This window comes from Chaetura pelagica, unplaced genomic scaffold, assembly GCF_000747805.2.
Source record: "Chaetura pelagica isolate M959 unplaced genomic scaffold, ChaPel_1.0 scaffold99, whole genome shotgun sequence".
NCBI lineage: Eukaryota > Metazoa > Chordata > Aves > Apodiformes > Apodidae > Chaetura > Chaetura pelagica.
The window spans coordinates 419,863-435,008 of record NW_009954539.1 but is presented as its reverse complement, the minus strand read 5'-3'; the positions used below and the strand labels follow the sequence as shown (position 1 = coordinate 435,008).

Genomic DNA, 15,146 nt, shown 5'->3' with positions numbered 1-15,146 from the left:
GTCACCCCTCCCCTTGCTCAGATAACCTTTCAACCCCAGTGGCACCAAGAGCTGAAGGCAAGCAGCTGCTTGGTGGATGCAGCTGGTGGAGTCCCTTATCCTGTGGTTTAGAGTGGTAAGACACCTTTAAAAGATTAAAACAGTGAGATAGGAAGGTCTTAATGGATCCACTCAGGTGTGAGGTGGGATCACTAGGAGCCTCTAGAAGGAGAGGGACAGAGCGAATGCATCTGACAGGAAAGAAGCATTCCCCAAATTCATTAGCGACTTCCATTAATTGCTGTAGATGAGTGGAAATAGCCCTAGTTACAAAGCTCTCTGCTAGTGGCAAGGAGCTGAGCCAGGCCTTCTTCATAACACACTGCCCAAGTTTACTGTGGGAGAAAGGCCTTTTATTAAACGTAAACAGCATCCTGCCGGAGGTCAGAGCCTTGTCGCTGCTGCGTATCCCAAGGTAATACCACTTTAAGCTCCACATAAACTCTTAAACAGTTTCTATCCTAAAACCAGACCGTAGGTGGTACAGTTTTTTACGATATGTTATAATAGTGCAATAAATCTGTTAGCTTAAAATCGAATCTCCGTGGCCTTTTAGAGAAATCATCATTAAATGCAAGGCCCTGTTAATGATGCCATCCCAGTGAAATTGTTTAATCTGCTAGGGGGGTGAAAGGTCACCAAATGAATTTTTTATAATACATCAACTTGACACGCAATAGGGAAAACTGTAATAGATAAAAGCAAAGGAAAAGGGCACTGTCTTCTTCTGATAGGTCAATAGCAGCCAAGAGAGTCACTCATCCACTTTTCCTTCACTACTGTGCTCCTTTTCCATTTAATATGGACACCCAATTAATACCTCAGCACCATAGACAACCTCATTTTAGGTGAATTATAGCAATTTCTTCCCCCTTCTCCGAAATGAAAGTGATCACAATACATCATAGCATTGTGCGAATTAACGTTAATTGATTCGAGTTACCAAGCTTTGATGGGCCACTTCTATAATCTGGTCCTTATTGGGAGCTGGAAGGGATGGAGGGAAGATTAGATTGCATCCTCCGTTGCTTTGACGACGGCGGTCACCTGATGGCTTGTTAGACAGTTGTACGCTTCTATTGCCGGCCCCAGTGGGGTCGTCAGTAAACTGGAGTGATGTCCAAACATCATTACACGCTGCTTCGATATTAAAGCAAAGGGATTAGCACCTTATTGCAAGCAACCTGGATTTGTCATTGTGCTGTCGTTATCCAATTTCCAGATGATAATGTGACTGTGGCCTGCGGGCACAAGGTCCTACAGCCAAACCAAGGTGTGTGCAGATATAATATATATATATATACACACACACACGTATACATATATATGTGCACGTATCCTCACAAAGACTCAGCACCCAAAGCCATTTAACCCTTCTCTCACCAACAAAGCATGTGGAAGAATTTTTCTGTCTTCCCCATCTTACATTCAGTGTTCATCAAGAGCACAAAGCTTCACCCAAGCCAGCTGACCTGGCAGCTGACACGGCCGTCACTCACTCGAATGTCACACCAGACATGCTTTGCTGATAGAGGTGACAGTGCTAACATTCTAAATAAGGCAGACTAGGGAAAGGATCGGTCCCTGGGAGACATAGCTTGGCAGCTCCTCTCTGCTATGTGCGTGTGTCATCTAAATCATCACTTTTACTGCAGATCCTGTTAATTGTTAAGGGGGAAAATAGATTTATACATGATACGAGCAAGGCAGATTTTGTATGACAGCACTAAGGTACCAGCGCTGGGACTAGGTCTCTCTCTTTCCAGGGCCTGAGAAAAATGATGGGAGTGCTCCTGGCTCTCCTGCTTGTGTCTGAACATCCACAACTTCTGGGCAAACACTGGGGAATTGGGAGAAGCTCCTCTTGAATTGGTACCTTTCATTTTTAACTGAGATTTAGTAACACAAACCCCTCAGTTTCAAAGACCCACAAGGGTGTGTGGGATATATGGCAATATATCCCTCCTTCCTCATGTAGAGACCCACAACACCCCTCACTCTTTTTCCTGAGTCCCTCCTACCCTCTTTATCTTCCTGCTCCTCTGCTCTCTCTTGCTCTCCTTTCACCTTTCCTACCTCCTGCTATCTTACTGCAGAGGAACTGGTTGGTTTTTGAAAGCCCATTGCCAGAACAAGCTGTGGTTTCCACCACAGCTACAGTGGGGGTGGGACTTCTAACTGCCTGAATCTTGTAATAATGGGTGTCAACTCTGAATGGGATAGGCAAATTTTTAGGTAAGATTACCATGTACACTAGATTGTAACAGAAATCTAGTTTAAAAATAAGACTCCGAGGGGGAATGCAGCTTGGGGGTTTGGTAGCTGGTGATAGATACTTTAACCCCTACACTGTCAAAAGGCTTCTGGTCCACTAGAGTAGTGGTGAAAAACTGTGTTTATCTGATTTTGCATTGTTGCTAGAATTGTGTTTTAGAGATTTGAACACTTGTAAGGGAAATACTGCCTTGACAAAACAAACATATATAAAGGATCAAAAAAGACCAGTGTGAGTTTTTCCCCCTCAAATACAGACAGGCAGCCTTATGCACAGACATCATTGTAATTAGCAGTAATCTGTACTGTTGCATTACCTTCAACCTGCACGAATGATTCATCTACTCTTCAAGTGTACTCTGTGTTTTTTTGGAATAGTCCCTGAATGAAAACCATTCCTTATAAGCTGCAATTTAATTTCTTTACTGACCATGTATGGTGGCCGCAGGACCGGTTTCCCCTCTCTGAATTCAGTTCGGAGAAAAATGCTAAAAAAGGAGATGTGGGGCCTACCATCCACATAGTGAAAGTCCTTGTGTGGCATCATCATCCCTGATATGACTGTGCCTTCCTGACAACACCAACACACTGAGAGTTCAGTTTTGATGCTCATTCAGCTCCTGCATTCTCTGCTACAGCTGTCACCAGAACTAAAAAAAAAATAAAAATCAAAAGGCTTTGTGACAGAAAAAAACACCCAACTGCACCTGTAGGACCCAGAATGACTTCGTGCAAACCCTTTTCACATACAAATCTCCATTGCCACCATCTTCTGTGCAGAAAGATGCCAGTACCTGAAGGGGCCTACAAGAAACCTGGAGAGGGATTGTGGCAAGGGCACAATTCTCATTTAGTTGTCTGCATTGATATTGCTGTCTGAATGGGCAGCTCTTTGATGTCCTGCTTCACCTTTTTTGGTGGCTGTGAGCCTAAAATACCATTGTTTACTTGTTATGGCTTGGGAGACCAAGTCACAGCGTTGGATACCCCTAGAGAGAGAGAGTCCTTAGGACCCTGAAAGGCTGGAAGGGACAGTATTCCCGCCCACTTCCTGTCACAACCTATAAAAACAAGGAGAGGGAAAAGCCACTCTTTTCTCCCTTCCTGCTCCTTTCTGTCTGATGGGTCTGCTGCTGGATTCCTTTGGTTTCCCACATGGTTGCCCAGATGGCTTCCAGCATTTGGCTTGTTCCAGAATCTAACTGCATGGGGTGCTGTGTGGAGCCCTGGGCCTCTCCGCTGTACCTGCCCTGCCATCATCAAGATTGGTTTTGTGTCTTTGTATATAAATACTTACTTGTTCTTCCCCTACGTTTTGCCCTTTTTTCCTTGTGTTATAATAAATTTGTTTCTAGTTTCAATTTCCGAAGTTTAACTCTGTCTTCCTTATTCCCCTTCTGTCTTCCCTTGGGAGGGTGGAGGAGGGATAACAACAGTTCTGTCCTCTGTTTTGTGGGGGGGGTGCCTTTCTATTTAAACCGGAACATCCCTGCACAGTTTTTCCACACAGTACCCCAAACCTAACTCTTTATAAAGAAAGCTTAATGCTAGCAAATTTCACTTTGTAGCAAATTAAAGGTCCATCAGGAAGGAGGAAAGTACCCTGCCTTAATATGGGGATATGAACTAAATGGCTTCTAGATGACCACCCTATTTTATACTTCTGATTTTGTACAAAGGCACCTGCACAAGCACGTACAATGTATTTCTGTTGTGCTCTCTTGTTCTCTCACTTTTATATTTAAATGGGTATTAGACAAACTTTTTAATTATCTTTGCAGAGTTCTGTCTGTAAGTACATTGCAGTATGTATCAACACACAGACATTAACAGAAAGATAAAGCTGTCTGATTGTCATCTCTCTCTTTCTCCACCTGTGCAAATCTCTAGCAGTCACAACAATCATCTGCCTTCTGCTGACAAGACAATGAGCTGTGCTTGAAGTGATCCTAACAAAGGAGTCAACTTAAAATTATGCAAAAAAGCATTTCAAGTCATTAGAGATGTCCTTTTTATAAAGGCTTGGCAATGTGATACAGACTTACTGCCTGGCTGCCTGACCACAGCAAGGTTTTCATGGCTCTCTTCAGCCTCACCGTCCTGGGCTGAAAAGATGACCACTCAGCTTCTGCTGATCAAAGATCTTGTTGTTGTCTTGATGCAAGAGGAGTCACTAGTCTGAAACCACAGGGAGACTGGCCGGGCAGGCATGCAGGTTCTGTGTCTGTCTGACAGCCTGGTTGGATTTTGCATGAGTCACGAGTGAAAATAAATTTTTTTTCTTCCAATGAAAAATATATAGGAATAATTAATCTGGTTTGTAATCTCAGCCCATTTATCCTTTCTTGTGCTAGCATGTGCTGCATAAAGAAAGACAGATAGACAGTGGGGTTACTACATGTCCCAACAGGAAAACCCTGATTTCATTTCACAAGTTTTCTGTGGCCTTATTGCATCAGAAATGTCAGCCATGAGTAATTCCAGAAAAGCTATGGCTGACAGGGAGCAATAAATAACACTGCAGAGGAGCCCACCAGCTATGACTGGGTGATGTTAGTGTTGTCTTGAATATACATCCTAGGTCTTCTACTGAGATGGTGAATCTCTGGCTTTAAGTTGGCACTGCTCTTGTCCTTGTAACAGAGCAGCCACCTTCCCAGGGACCTGTCCTGATCCTTGCTGCTTGAACAGGTTTCACAAAGCCTGCACAGATGGGAAGACAAATCCCAGCTAGGAGAGCAGTCCCCAGTGTAGAGATGATGTCATTTGTGTCTGAAAAAATGTAGCCATGAGATTTCTTCCCTGGCACACAGAAGAGGGTGGTCCTCTCCTTTAGGTGATCTCCCTGGCCATGATGAATTGAGGAACCTATAGGTATTTAATAGGGTTGTGGTGAACTTACTCTAAAAAACTGTAGCTTCTTCTTTTCTCTATACTGTAGCTGTTGTTGCTCCTCTTGTTCTGATCATCAGTAATGGACACACTTCCTGTTTTGTAGTGTCCTACATTGCAACACAAAAGCCCCTAAATATCTTAGTGATGTCAGTTCTTCTGATAAAAAATACTGTATATCTTCAGAGTTTGGTCCTAGTTTAACATTTTATCTTGCAAATACTAATTTCCTACTGTCCCTAATATAACGAACAAATGCAAACCGAAAAAAAAACAAAACAAACATTCCTAAAATCATTGAATGGTTTGAGTTGGAAGGGAACTTAATGATCATCTAATTCCAACCTTCCTGCATGGTCAGGGACACATTCTTATGGTCATAGACCAGTCTTCTTACTGTAGGTGCTTCATTACCATGAGCCACTTGGTGTCCAGTAGAAAAGTTAAGTGTGGGAATAGTAGTTTGTATCACTGGCAGCCAACAGACACCAGGATGGTACAAGGGTCAGTGGCAAATGTCAGAGGATATGGTATTAATTAGAGAAATTAAGTCTTAGACAAATCCAATTACTTTCTTGCATAGATGGAATATGCTTATACTTGGGTAAGGCTCAGTAGTGCACAACATCAAAAAAACTATTGTGAAATACCAAGAGAGTACACAATAAGGTTGCCAAACATCAAATCCTGTGTCCCCTATTAAAAACAGATGGCATATTACCTTTTTCATATTTCCCATATGCTTTTAATACAGATTCAGGATCTGAGGCTGAAATACACTGCTGTCTGCTGCCTTCCCAGCCTTGCTCCTCACAGCCTACTCTGCAGATAAGAGCTGCCATCTGGGCTGTGCATACAGTAGCTCCAAGAGGCTGAAAAGAGCAAGATGGGGATGGAGGAAAGAGGGACAGAAAGGGTTGTTTGCTTTAAGAGAGGAGAGGAAAAAAATGACCTTTGGAAATGGAACCTTGTTACAGAACATCAATAAAAAATTAGTATGTACAAAACTGACCAAGAACTAGATAACTGACAGAGCTCAAAAGGTAGGTTCCATTGGGAAATCATTATAAAGTCAGGAGGTGTCCTGTGTTGTTCTGTCAAAACCAGCTGGCTGCCTGTTGTTACAGCTACATCACGAAACAAATACAAAGACAAAATACCCAGCAAGTTGGTGGACTGATAAAGTATGGGAAGAACAGTCAAGCATACAGTGTGTTGGATCCAAGAAAACAAACTGAGTGGATTTGATCCTGGAAGGCTAGAACTGAAAAGAAATTAGACAATACAGAGAAAAAGGAGATACATATGAGTTACACTATTTCTGATTAAAAATGGGCTAATAGTATAATTGAATTCTGCCAGAAGAAAATGGAATTTAATACCACTTTTGAATATGGCACCATTGTGAAGGAAATCTGTTGGCTTTTCAGACGTACACTTCAAAAATGATTCAGTAAACAGAGACAAAGGATAACAACATTCACCAGGACTCAAACCTTTCAATTTATCAAAAAGCAGACAGCTAAGTTATTTGATTACTCTGTGGGTATTTGGAGGAGGAGGAACAGTCAATGCCCAGAAGGTTGTTGATGTAACAGTGAAGGGAAGGAAAAGCAACTTTAATGGGAAGCTGGAGAGAAAGGATGACAAGAGAAAGTGGGCAAGTACTTAGGACAGCAAAAACAGGGATAGAGCATCCAAGATCTAGGCACACATTCAGGTAGTATTGGACATGTCCAGCTCTCATGTCTTCAATGCCAGATGATTTTCTAGAATTTTAGCCAAAAAGAAATGTCAATTTTGAGGTATCAAAGTGAGAAGCAGTGGTCTGTGTCATGCAGAAGATTGAGGTATATGATTAAGTCCTTTCTGGCCTTAAATTTTAAAAGTATATTAATTACATTTTAGACCTGCAAGTTTGTTAAGGCAAAAACCCTTCTTTCATAACACATCTTTGGTGGTGAATCAATTTATAAGCTGCCATTGAAGTCTGAACTTTTCTACAAACATTGACTTTACCCAGTTCCTCATAGTTTAAAGACAAACTTTGAGGAGCTCTGTTCCTGCTTTAAAGCATCCTGGACATCTCTGCACTACAGAGACTCATGAACACCAACAGAATAACACAGTAATTCACACTCAGGAGTCCAGTTTAGTTAGCACCTGGGTATAGGTCTGTCGTGGAGAATTTATAATGTGTTTCAGCATAGTTAGTCATATTTCAGTCAATGGCAAACTTACTCCCTGTGTTAATAAGCAAATCAAATGGTCTAACTACCTCATTACACTTAAATTAGTTTGTGATGGTACTGCATCTGCTTCTTACCCATTGTTGGCTTCTCCTGGAAACAGTAAGGCAGGCTGAGTCACCATTAAGGTATCAACTGGCAAGCCAAGGCCTCTCTGAAGGTCTCCAGCCTGATGACTGTTGATAATTTCTCTGGCCAAACTCTTTAAACTGTCAGTTGTCAACTCATTTCCAGGGTGGCCTGGTGGATCACCAAGTTCAATGATGAGCACTCTTGAAGAACCAGCCACATCATATGACTGCAGAGCTCGGGTGCTCACTGGTCCTTTCCTCACTTTCTGTAATCCAGACCTGCGATGAAAGTCCATGCAAAATGCTATGGTAGGGCAGTGATATTGCTTTTTGTTAGCATTGGCTGAGATTACCTTCAACATGCTTTCACCTCCCAGCACGTGATGGACTACTCTGACTTGGTCATGACCAACATTCAAGAAATCAGCTAATCGACATATTATAGTTACCTCACTCTCTTTCCCAACATCTTCAGTTACAGTGAAAGCCAAAAGAAGGGAAAGGCCAGCTAGTATTTCCACAGGTTCCTTCTCATGAAGGAGAACATAGAGGAGATTGTCTTCAAAGCTAAAATAATTGGCTCCTGCCCCTTCATTCAGTGAGAAAGGAGATGGGGTTGGAGACACATATTTCCCTTGAATGAAAACACGAAGGCTGAGGGGTTCAGTGTAGAATATAGCAAGGGGCAGTCTGGTTGTGTTTTGGCCACTGAGGACAAAGAGTCTGAAAGCCAGAGGTGCTAGGTCTGGGAAGCAAACTGTAGTGAGTTTGGTAGATGGCAACACAGAAAAGTAAGTAGAACGATGCTCTGCAGGATAACAAGGTGCATGAGAAGTCACATCACTGAAGGTGTCCATAAAGCTGCCAGTCATTGCCACCACTGGAAACAGCCTCTGGTCAGACACACTGGGGTCCAAATTTTCTAGGATGACAAGTGCATGATCTGCCTGTTTGCAGAAGTAGCCTTGTACTGAGGTCTTGAAGGTACATGTACTGTCATCTCTGTAAATTCCTGAAAGGGAATGGAGTGGGATAGAGAAAAAAAACACATTAATTTTTAGACATAGTCTCAGTAGTTTGTGGTACAGCTGCTTATCTTCCCATGCAGTGCTCAAAGTCACTTTTGTTGCTGCTAAAATTTTAAAGGGTTTTAAAAGAAGCCTGGACCCTAAAAAGGTAGGTAACACATCTATTTCAAGATGTGTTTGAATGAGTGAAGACCAGTAATTAATGGTATAGAAACTGTATACATTTTTCTGTTCTTCCTACATATCAAATTATGACCCCCTAATGAAAGAACAGGATGTGCTGGTGGCTGGGATAGTTAATTGTCTTCAGGTATGGGGCTATTATTTTGGATTTGTGCTGATAACAGCATTGATGACACAGGGATGTTTTCATTACATCCAGCCATATGTACAGACAGAGCAATTTAGAAAGCAACCAAGTTCATGATAAAATACTTGTTTTATCATCCAGATCTCCTTTTAATAACAAATCTTTTAATAAATAATCATGTATTTTCATAAATAAAATATTTTAATAAAGAATAATAACAGAATCACAGAATCATAAATCTCCTCTAAATTTACTGAAGAGTGGTAGAATCCTGTCACTTAATCCCAAGTACCTGAAATCACCAGGACTTCTTTGGGTAGCTGCAACATGTGTAGACATAGCACATAGTCCATGAAAGACATTTAGATGGCACTTTAGTTATTCTTTCATTGAATATAACAGGAGTTAAAACACTTCCATGTATGTCAGAATTTGACACCAAATCCCATCCCAAGTGTCTGTGGAGACAAGTCAAAAGAATCCTTCTATTGAAGAATCTACACAGAAGAGATGTAATTCATACAGTCTTCTGAGTTCAGCTCCATCTGACCAAACAAAGGTCTCTGCTTTAAGATGAGAGAAATTGTGCCTCAGGCTGTAATGATGAGATCATTGCTGATTATAAAGGGAGAATAAAAGTAAATGAGTTCAGATATGGGCACCAAAAACATAAACATTTCCTCCTGGAGCATCTTAGGAAAGGATGCATGTTTCTTTTTTTTTCCTTCTTGTCTTCAAAATAAAATCAAAGGAGGAATTTGCTGCTGTAGCCAGCTGTAATCCTCCTTCCCTCCCCAATCTTCTCAGTTCCTAGTTAGCTGTGCTCACGAAAGTGTTAGGTGAAGCACAACCGATGTCTAAACTACCTCTGTGATCCTCATTGAGCAGCTCTGGGGATGTGTATGCAGATCAGCAGTTCTTGGTGTTAATGACAAAAAGACAAGGACAGCCACAGCCTTGAGAGTCACAAACTTTTGAATGAATAAAAGAGCATTCCCCTCACCAAGGAATAGTTAAAACTGTGAAATTCACTTGTAGAAGAAAATACCAGACTCCTGGAAAGGAAATTAACTGTGGGGAATTAGTCTGGGCTCTGCTTATACTTACATCTTGATGCCTGGATCTTGTGGACACAGCTATAATTTATTTCAAGGGGATTCCTTGTGTGCAGACTGTAGTCTGTGAGCATTTCCCAGAATGAGCTCTCACTCTGCACATCACAGAGGAAAGCAACAAAATTACATTAATGTCAAGCTTAGTGCAGGGAGGAGGTCCAAGTCAGATAAGATCTGTGCAAAAGTCCCTATTTTTAGACACCAGCTTACCATTTTTTCTCTTTTTCTTTCCCTTTTTTTTGCTTCATCAGTACTTTGTTATTGCCATATTTGTTGAAGTACTTTGTTATTGCCATGTGCTGGGGGCGAAGGGAGAGGGAGCAACAACTGTGTTCAGAAGCAGAAGTGGAAACACCACCATCAGAGACACTGGGTATTGTCCTGGAGCACTGGAAGGACTCAGCCTGCAGCAGGCAGCCAGCCCACAAGGGCTGACAGATCTCATCAGCTGCTCTTCTGGAAGCCCCATGTCCCCCTGGTGATATTTCTCTTGTCTACAAATGGGATTTGCTGATATTTTGTAATTTCCCAGGTCTTTCCTTTGCCCTGCCTGCCTCGGAAGGGGGGTTTGCTTGGTTTCCTGCACACACACCCCTGGACGACCGATCATCATTGCTTGTCTCCTTCTTAATGGCCTTATCTGCCAGTCACAATTTCTGCAGCCTGCAATTTCGATCACTTTTAAATGAAACCCATGCTGGCCTTAGTAATCATAATGTCATTTACAATTTACCACAAAACACGTTTATTCAGTTAGTAGCACATTGGAGAAAGAGAACTCCATATGAACTTGCCGCTGAAGCCCTAATCTGATTATTTCCTCATGAAAATCCAAGCAGGGGTGCTTGTAAGAGGGGTCTAAGAGAAGAAGGAAAAAGTGAGTCCTGGCCACAGCTGACTCTCATAATCAATGTGAATAGATAAGTGACGCGGCATGTCAGGGCCAACAGCTAATCTGCCCCAGGGCTTTCCTTTAAAAAAGGCCAGAGTGGACAGGACTTAATAAATACTGAATGACCACTGAATATTGAGCTGACGTGCTATTTACATTGGTAGTGAACAATAACAGTGATAAATTCCAGAAGCACCCCTCTGCACTGGAAGAAATTTGATTAAACAGGTTATATTTGAGTGTGAGTGGTTTGCACAAGTGTGTGAGTGGGAGGAAAAAATATGGGGGAAAAAAGAAAGAGAAACCTGGCATGTGTGAGTTAACCAGAGACTCTACAAATGGGTGGGAAAGATGAAGAAGATGAAGAAGATGTTCATAGCTGTAGCAATGAGTGAGGCTAAACCTCAAGCCAGGAGCTGCATGCATCTGAGTGGAAGAAGACACGTGTGTGTTGGGTGTTCATGCAGGCTTGTGTGTCATGTTTGTCCCACTCGGTGAATAAACGAGTGAGAAATAGGTGGAGAGTGTGTCTGTCTATCCTCTCCAGCTATTTCCTCAGCCTCACAGAGCAGACTTTGCTTTCTGCAGATTCCCCTGTCACCAAGTTCAGTTTATTATTTAATTATTTACACGTGCATGCTCGTGCACACACACACACACAGAGCCACAAAAATAAATATATATCTGCATGAGATTTTAGCACTCAGGTTGCTTCTAGGGCTCCTGACAAATATTAACTTTGTGTCAATATTTGTCCTTCCTGTCGTGAAATGAGGATTTTCCACCTCATTTCACATTTGAAAAGAAAAATGCGCCGAGGGGGTCCTCTTTGCTTAGGAAAAAAACCACAACCAACAACAACAACATCTCATATCCTTTATTTAGAAAAATGGAGCAGGAGGGAAGAGTGTTTTTTAAAATAGATGTTTTGACTTAAAGGCACACAGAGTCCTTTGCAAGTCTCCTGTCTTTTCCCTAGTTCCCCAATGCCAAATAAATAAAATGAAATAAAATAATTTCTACATTTAAAATTGAATGAAATACATCAACATTAATGATTTTCCCCTTCAGGTTAACTCCACCATTTCCTTCAATAATTTTTACCCATTTCGTGATAGATTTCACAATTCATGGTATAAGGAAAAATGTAGTCATTTTTTTTGACAAAAACAAAAGGCGATGTCAGTTTTTTATCAAAATAAAATAAATCTCCCACAATTTTCTTTCCATCTGACTGGATTTGCCTGTCAGTTATTTCTAATTTAATGAAAATTGTAGTTACAAAAATATAAAAAAAAGTAGGGGAGGAGGGGGGAGGGGAGAGATAAATGGAACACTGTTTAGAAATTGCAATTCACTGGCCTTGGGCTGGCCAGCACGAAGCTTTGCTGAAGGGGAAATATTCATCAACATTAACTGTTCCTTTTGACCTGCTGACATTCAAATGTGAAATAAATAAATAATTAAAAAAAAAAAAAAAAGCCCAGCAATAGGACCTTAGAAATCTAGCAAAGGTAAATTATTCTAAAGTCAGTTGTATTTTGCTACACAAAAGGTTTTCCACATTTTTTGAATTCACATGTTCCCCATAAATAATTTTGACCCTGATTCTCCTGTCTAATCCCTGGCACAGGGTCCACGTGCCTATGCACTTATCTTCGGAAAGTAATGGCTCCTCAGACACCAGTCTTGTAAGTCTTTTTGTAGATAAGTGAAAAAAAGCCTGCCAATTTCAGTGGATGTTGAGACAAGGCATCCCCCCCATTTTTAGAAGTCCCACTGACTGTAGGGACATCACTCAGTTGAGTTTACTAATGTTCCCATGGGGGATAACTGCACAGATCTGCAGTGCCAAGCAACTTATTTGCAGTGGGTTTCTTGGAAGATGTGTTGGGAACACACATGTAGGAATGCACGGTGACAAGTGCTTGTGTGTGCTTGTGTCTGTGTACTAAATGTGTGAGAGATACACACATATAGATAGTTATATACATGCATAGCAGGGACCATGTAAATAAAAATTGCTTTAGGCTCTTCTTTCTTTTCAAGAAAATTATTTTCAAAGGAAATGAGTCTCATAAGATCACACTGTGAGGTTCTTTATTCTCTCTTGCTTATCGTTCCTCCAGAAAAAATCTTTGAACACCCTGTCCAATTTCAGTCACATTTGTGGACTCAAAAGATGCTAAGTTCACATAAGTTTTGTGAAAGTAGGTGCCCAAGTAGAGAAAAAGCAGTTGTTAGTTCTCTCATTGAAGGGAAAACCTATAGTGTAAGCTCACCCTTGTTACAAGCCCCAGGACCTGCATTGGCCCTTCCCTTTCATGCACAAATCCATAGAAAAACAGGTGTACTACATAAAATATTTGTTCTTACATTTGAGTGTTTGCATGCATTGATACAGCCACACACACTGCTGTGAAATCAAGCATTATTTGCATCTTCCATGTATTTACATATTTTAATACTGGCACCACCCCTTCAGAGTTCCCCCTCACATAAGAGGTAAGGCACTTGTTGCAGATGATAATGCTTATTTCAAGTTATGAAGAAAAAATGGAAAAGTTTTCTAATTCACAGAAACTACAGCAATAAGTCATTCTTGGCCTTAAAGCGCACAAATCAAATCTTAAGAAGAGGGAAGACCGTCTAGGCAAGGGTGATCTCCAACAGAGATCAAAAAGAGTCATCTAGAAAGAGCGTGGAAACAAGGCACAATAGCAATGTTCAACCAAAATGTTCCCCACGCTTTCAGTGTCAGGAACCTCTGGAGTCTCACAAAACTGCAAAAAGCTGGGGAGAATAGCCTAGCCAGGAGGATATAACTTTAGTCATCTCAGAGGAGGTGAATCAGTAAATCTGAAGTGTCTTTGACTGAGGTTACCTAGCCCAGACCTTGTGCCATGGCTGAATTAAGTGGTGTTACTTATAATGCCACAGAACTTCTTAAATCCCCTGCTGCTACTGCAAGGTGACCACACCTGAAAATACCTTGGCTCTCTGTGCCCAGAAGACTAGGCTGAAACACAGTTACCACAGCACTGCATCCATCAAAACTAAAGAAATAACCAGTGTCAAGGCCAGGTCCTTGTCCCCAAGACCAGCTGGCGTGGCACTCCTGTAGTATTAAAATCACTGACTTTCCTTAAGATGGTAGCAACATCCAAACTGCTCTTTTGAACCAGCTCCTGACTTGTGCTAATTTCTTACAAATACCCAGGAGTTGCCTTAGACTCTGCTGTGTTGCCTGGGATCATACTGGGCTTGCAGCTGCTCTGATGTAGCAGGAGTGACCAGGAAGCTCCAGTGCCCATATCCTAGCATTGCTTGACTCAGTAGACTTGGGGTCCATTCCTACTATTGTCAGCACTGACCCAGAGAGCTTGTCCATCATTTTATTAAACTGAATCAGAAAGACACAATTATGGAGGTCTTTTGTCTGTTAATTAATGATTAGGGAACTTTTTCAGGTTAAAAGAGAAATATGCAATAAGAAACATCTTTTGGTCCAAATTATTGCACCTTTAGAAAAACCATGTTTTTCTCTAAGCATCAATTTGTTTCTCATGTCACTACCACAGCTTTTGCCATTATGTTTCCCATTCCTGGTTTCCTTGAAGTGTATTTAAAGATCAGAACAATCCTGACCAGCAACCCCAGTGATCTAAGTTTCTTAGTCAAATTGATAGCTCAACATACAGGTGAGCGCTTTTACTGAAGAGGTTCTAGTCACTACTGTCTCTCTGGCCACAGAATAATAAAGCTACCACCACCACCAGAAAGAAAAACAGCAATTTCATCAGATGCCAGACCTAAAAATGGATGTGGCCGTGCCATGCACTCCTCTGAGCTGTGGATATAATGAATTTTGAATGGGAAGTCCCGGACACAATAAATCTGTGCCATATGTGACCATTTCCTGTGTCAGTTCCTTTCTCATAACCAGTGGAGGCTTCGCCCTCCCCCTCACTTTCCCTTTCATGACCCCACACCAGGGCTCAGAAATCTTTCAGGGCTGCTTATGGGCCCCAGGCTTTTCCACAGTGGTTGCATAAATAAATGAGTTTGACAGCAAACATCGTACAGTTTGTGGTAATGTGTGCTCCACACCAGTGCTTGTGCTACTCACTGGAGAAATGGGGGAGGAAAGAGCTGAGTTTGTCACTGCAAGCAAAAGTATGTTGTCTGACAAGTGGTGAAAGAATTAGTCAATTAAACTTGAACTCTATTAAGACCATCGTTGCCAGGTTTTGTTATGGAGGGGAAAGTTCTCAGC

General features: G+C 41.5%; 1 protein-coding gene across 1 annotated transcript in view; it reads right to left on the bottom strand.

Annotated features, from left to right (window-relative positions):
- Positions 1-15,146, bottom strand: part of PKHD1 (polycystic kidney and hepatic disease 1 (autosomal recessive)) — a 248,035-nt gene that overhangs the window by 19,678 nt on the left and 213,211 nt on the right. Inside the window, exon 59 of the mRNA XM_010004904.1 lies at positions 7,532-8,537. Within this exon, the coding sequence (XP_010003206.1) occupies positions 7,532-8,537 (1,006 nt within the window). The remainder of the gene's footprint in view (positions 1-7,531; positions 8,538-15,146) is intronic.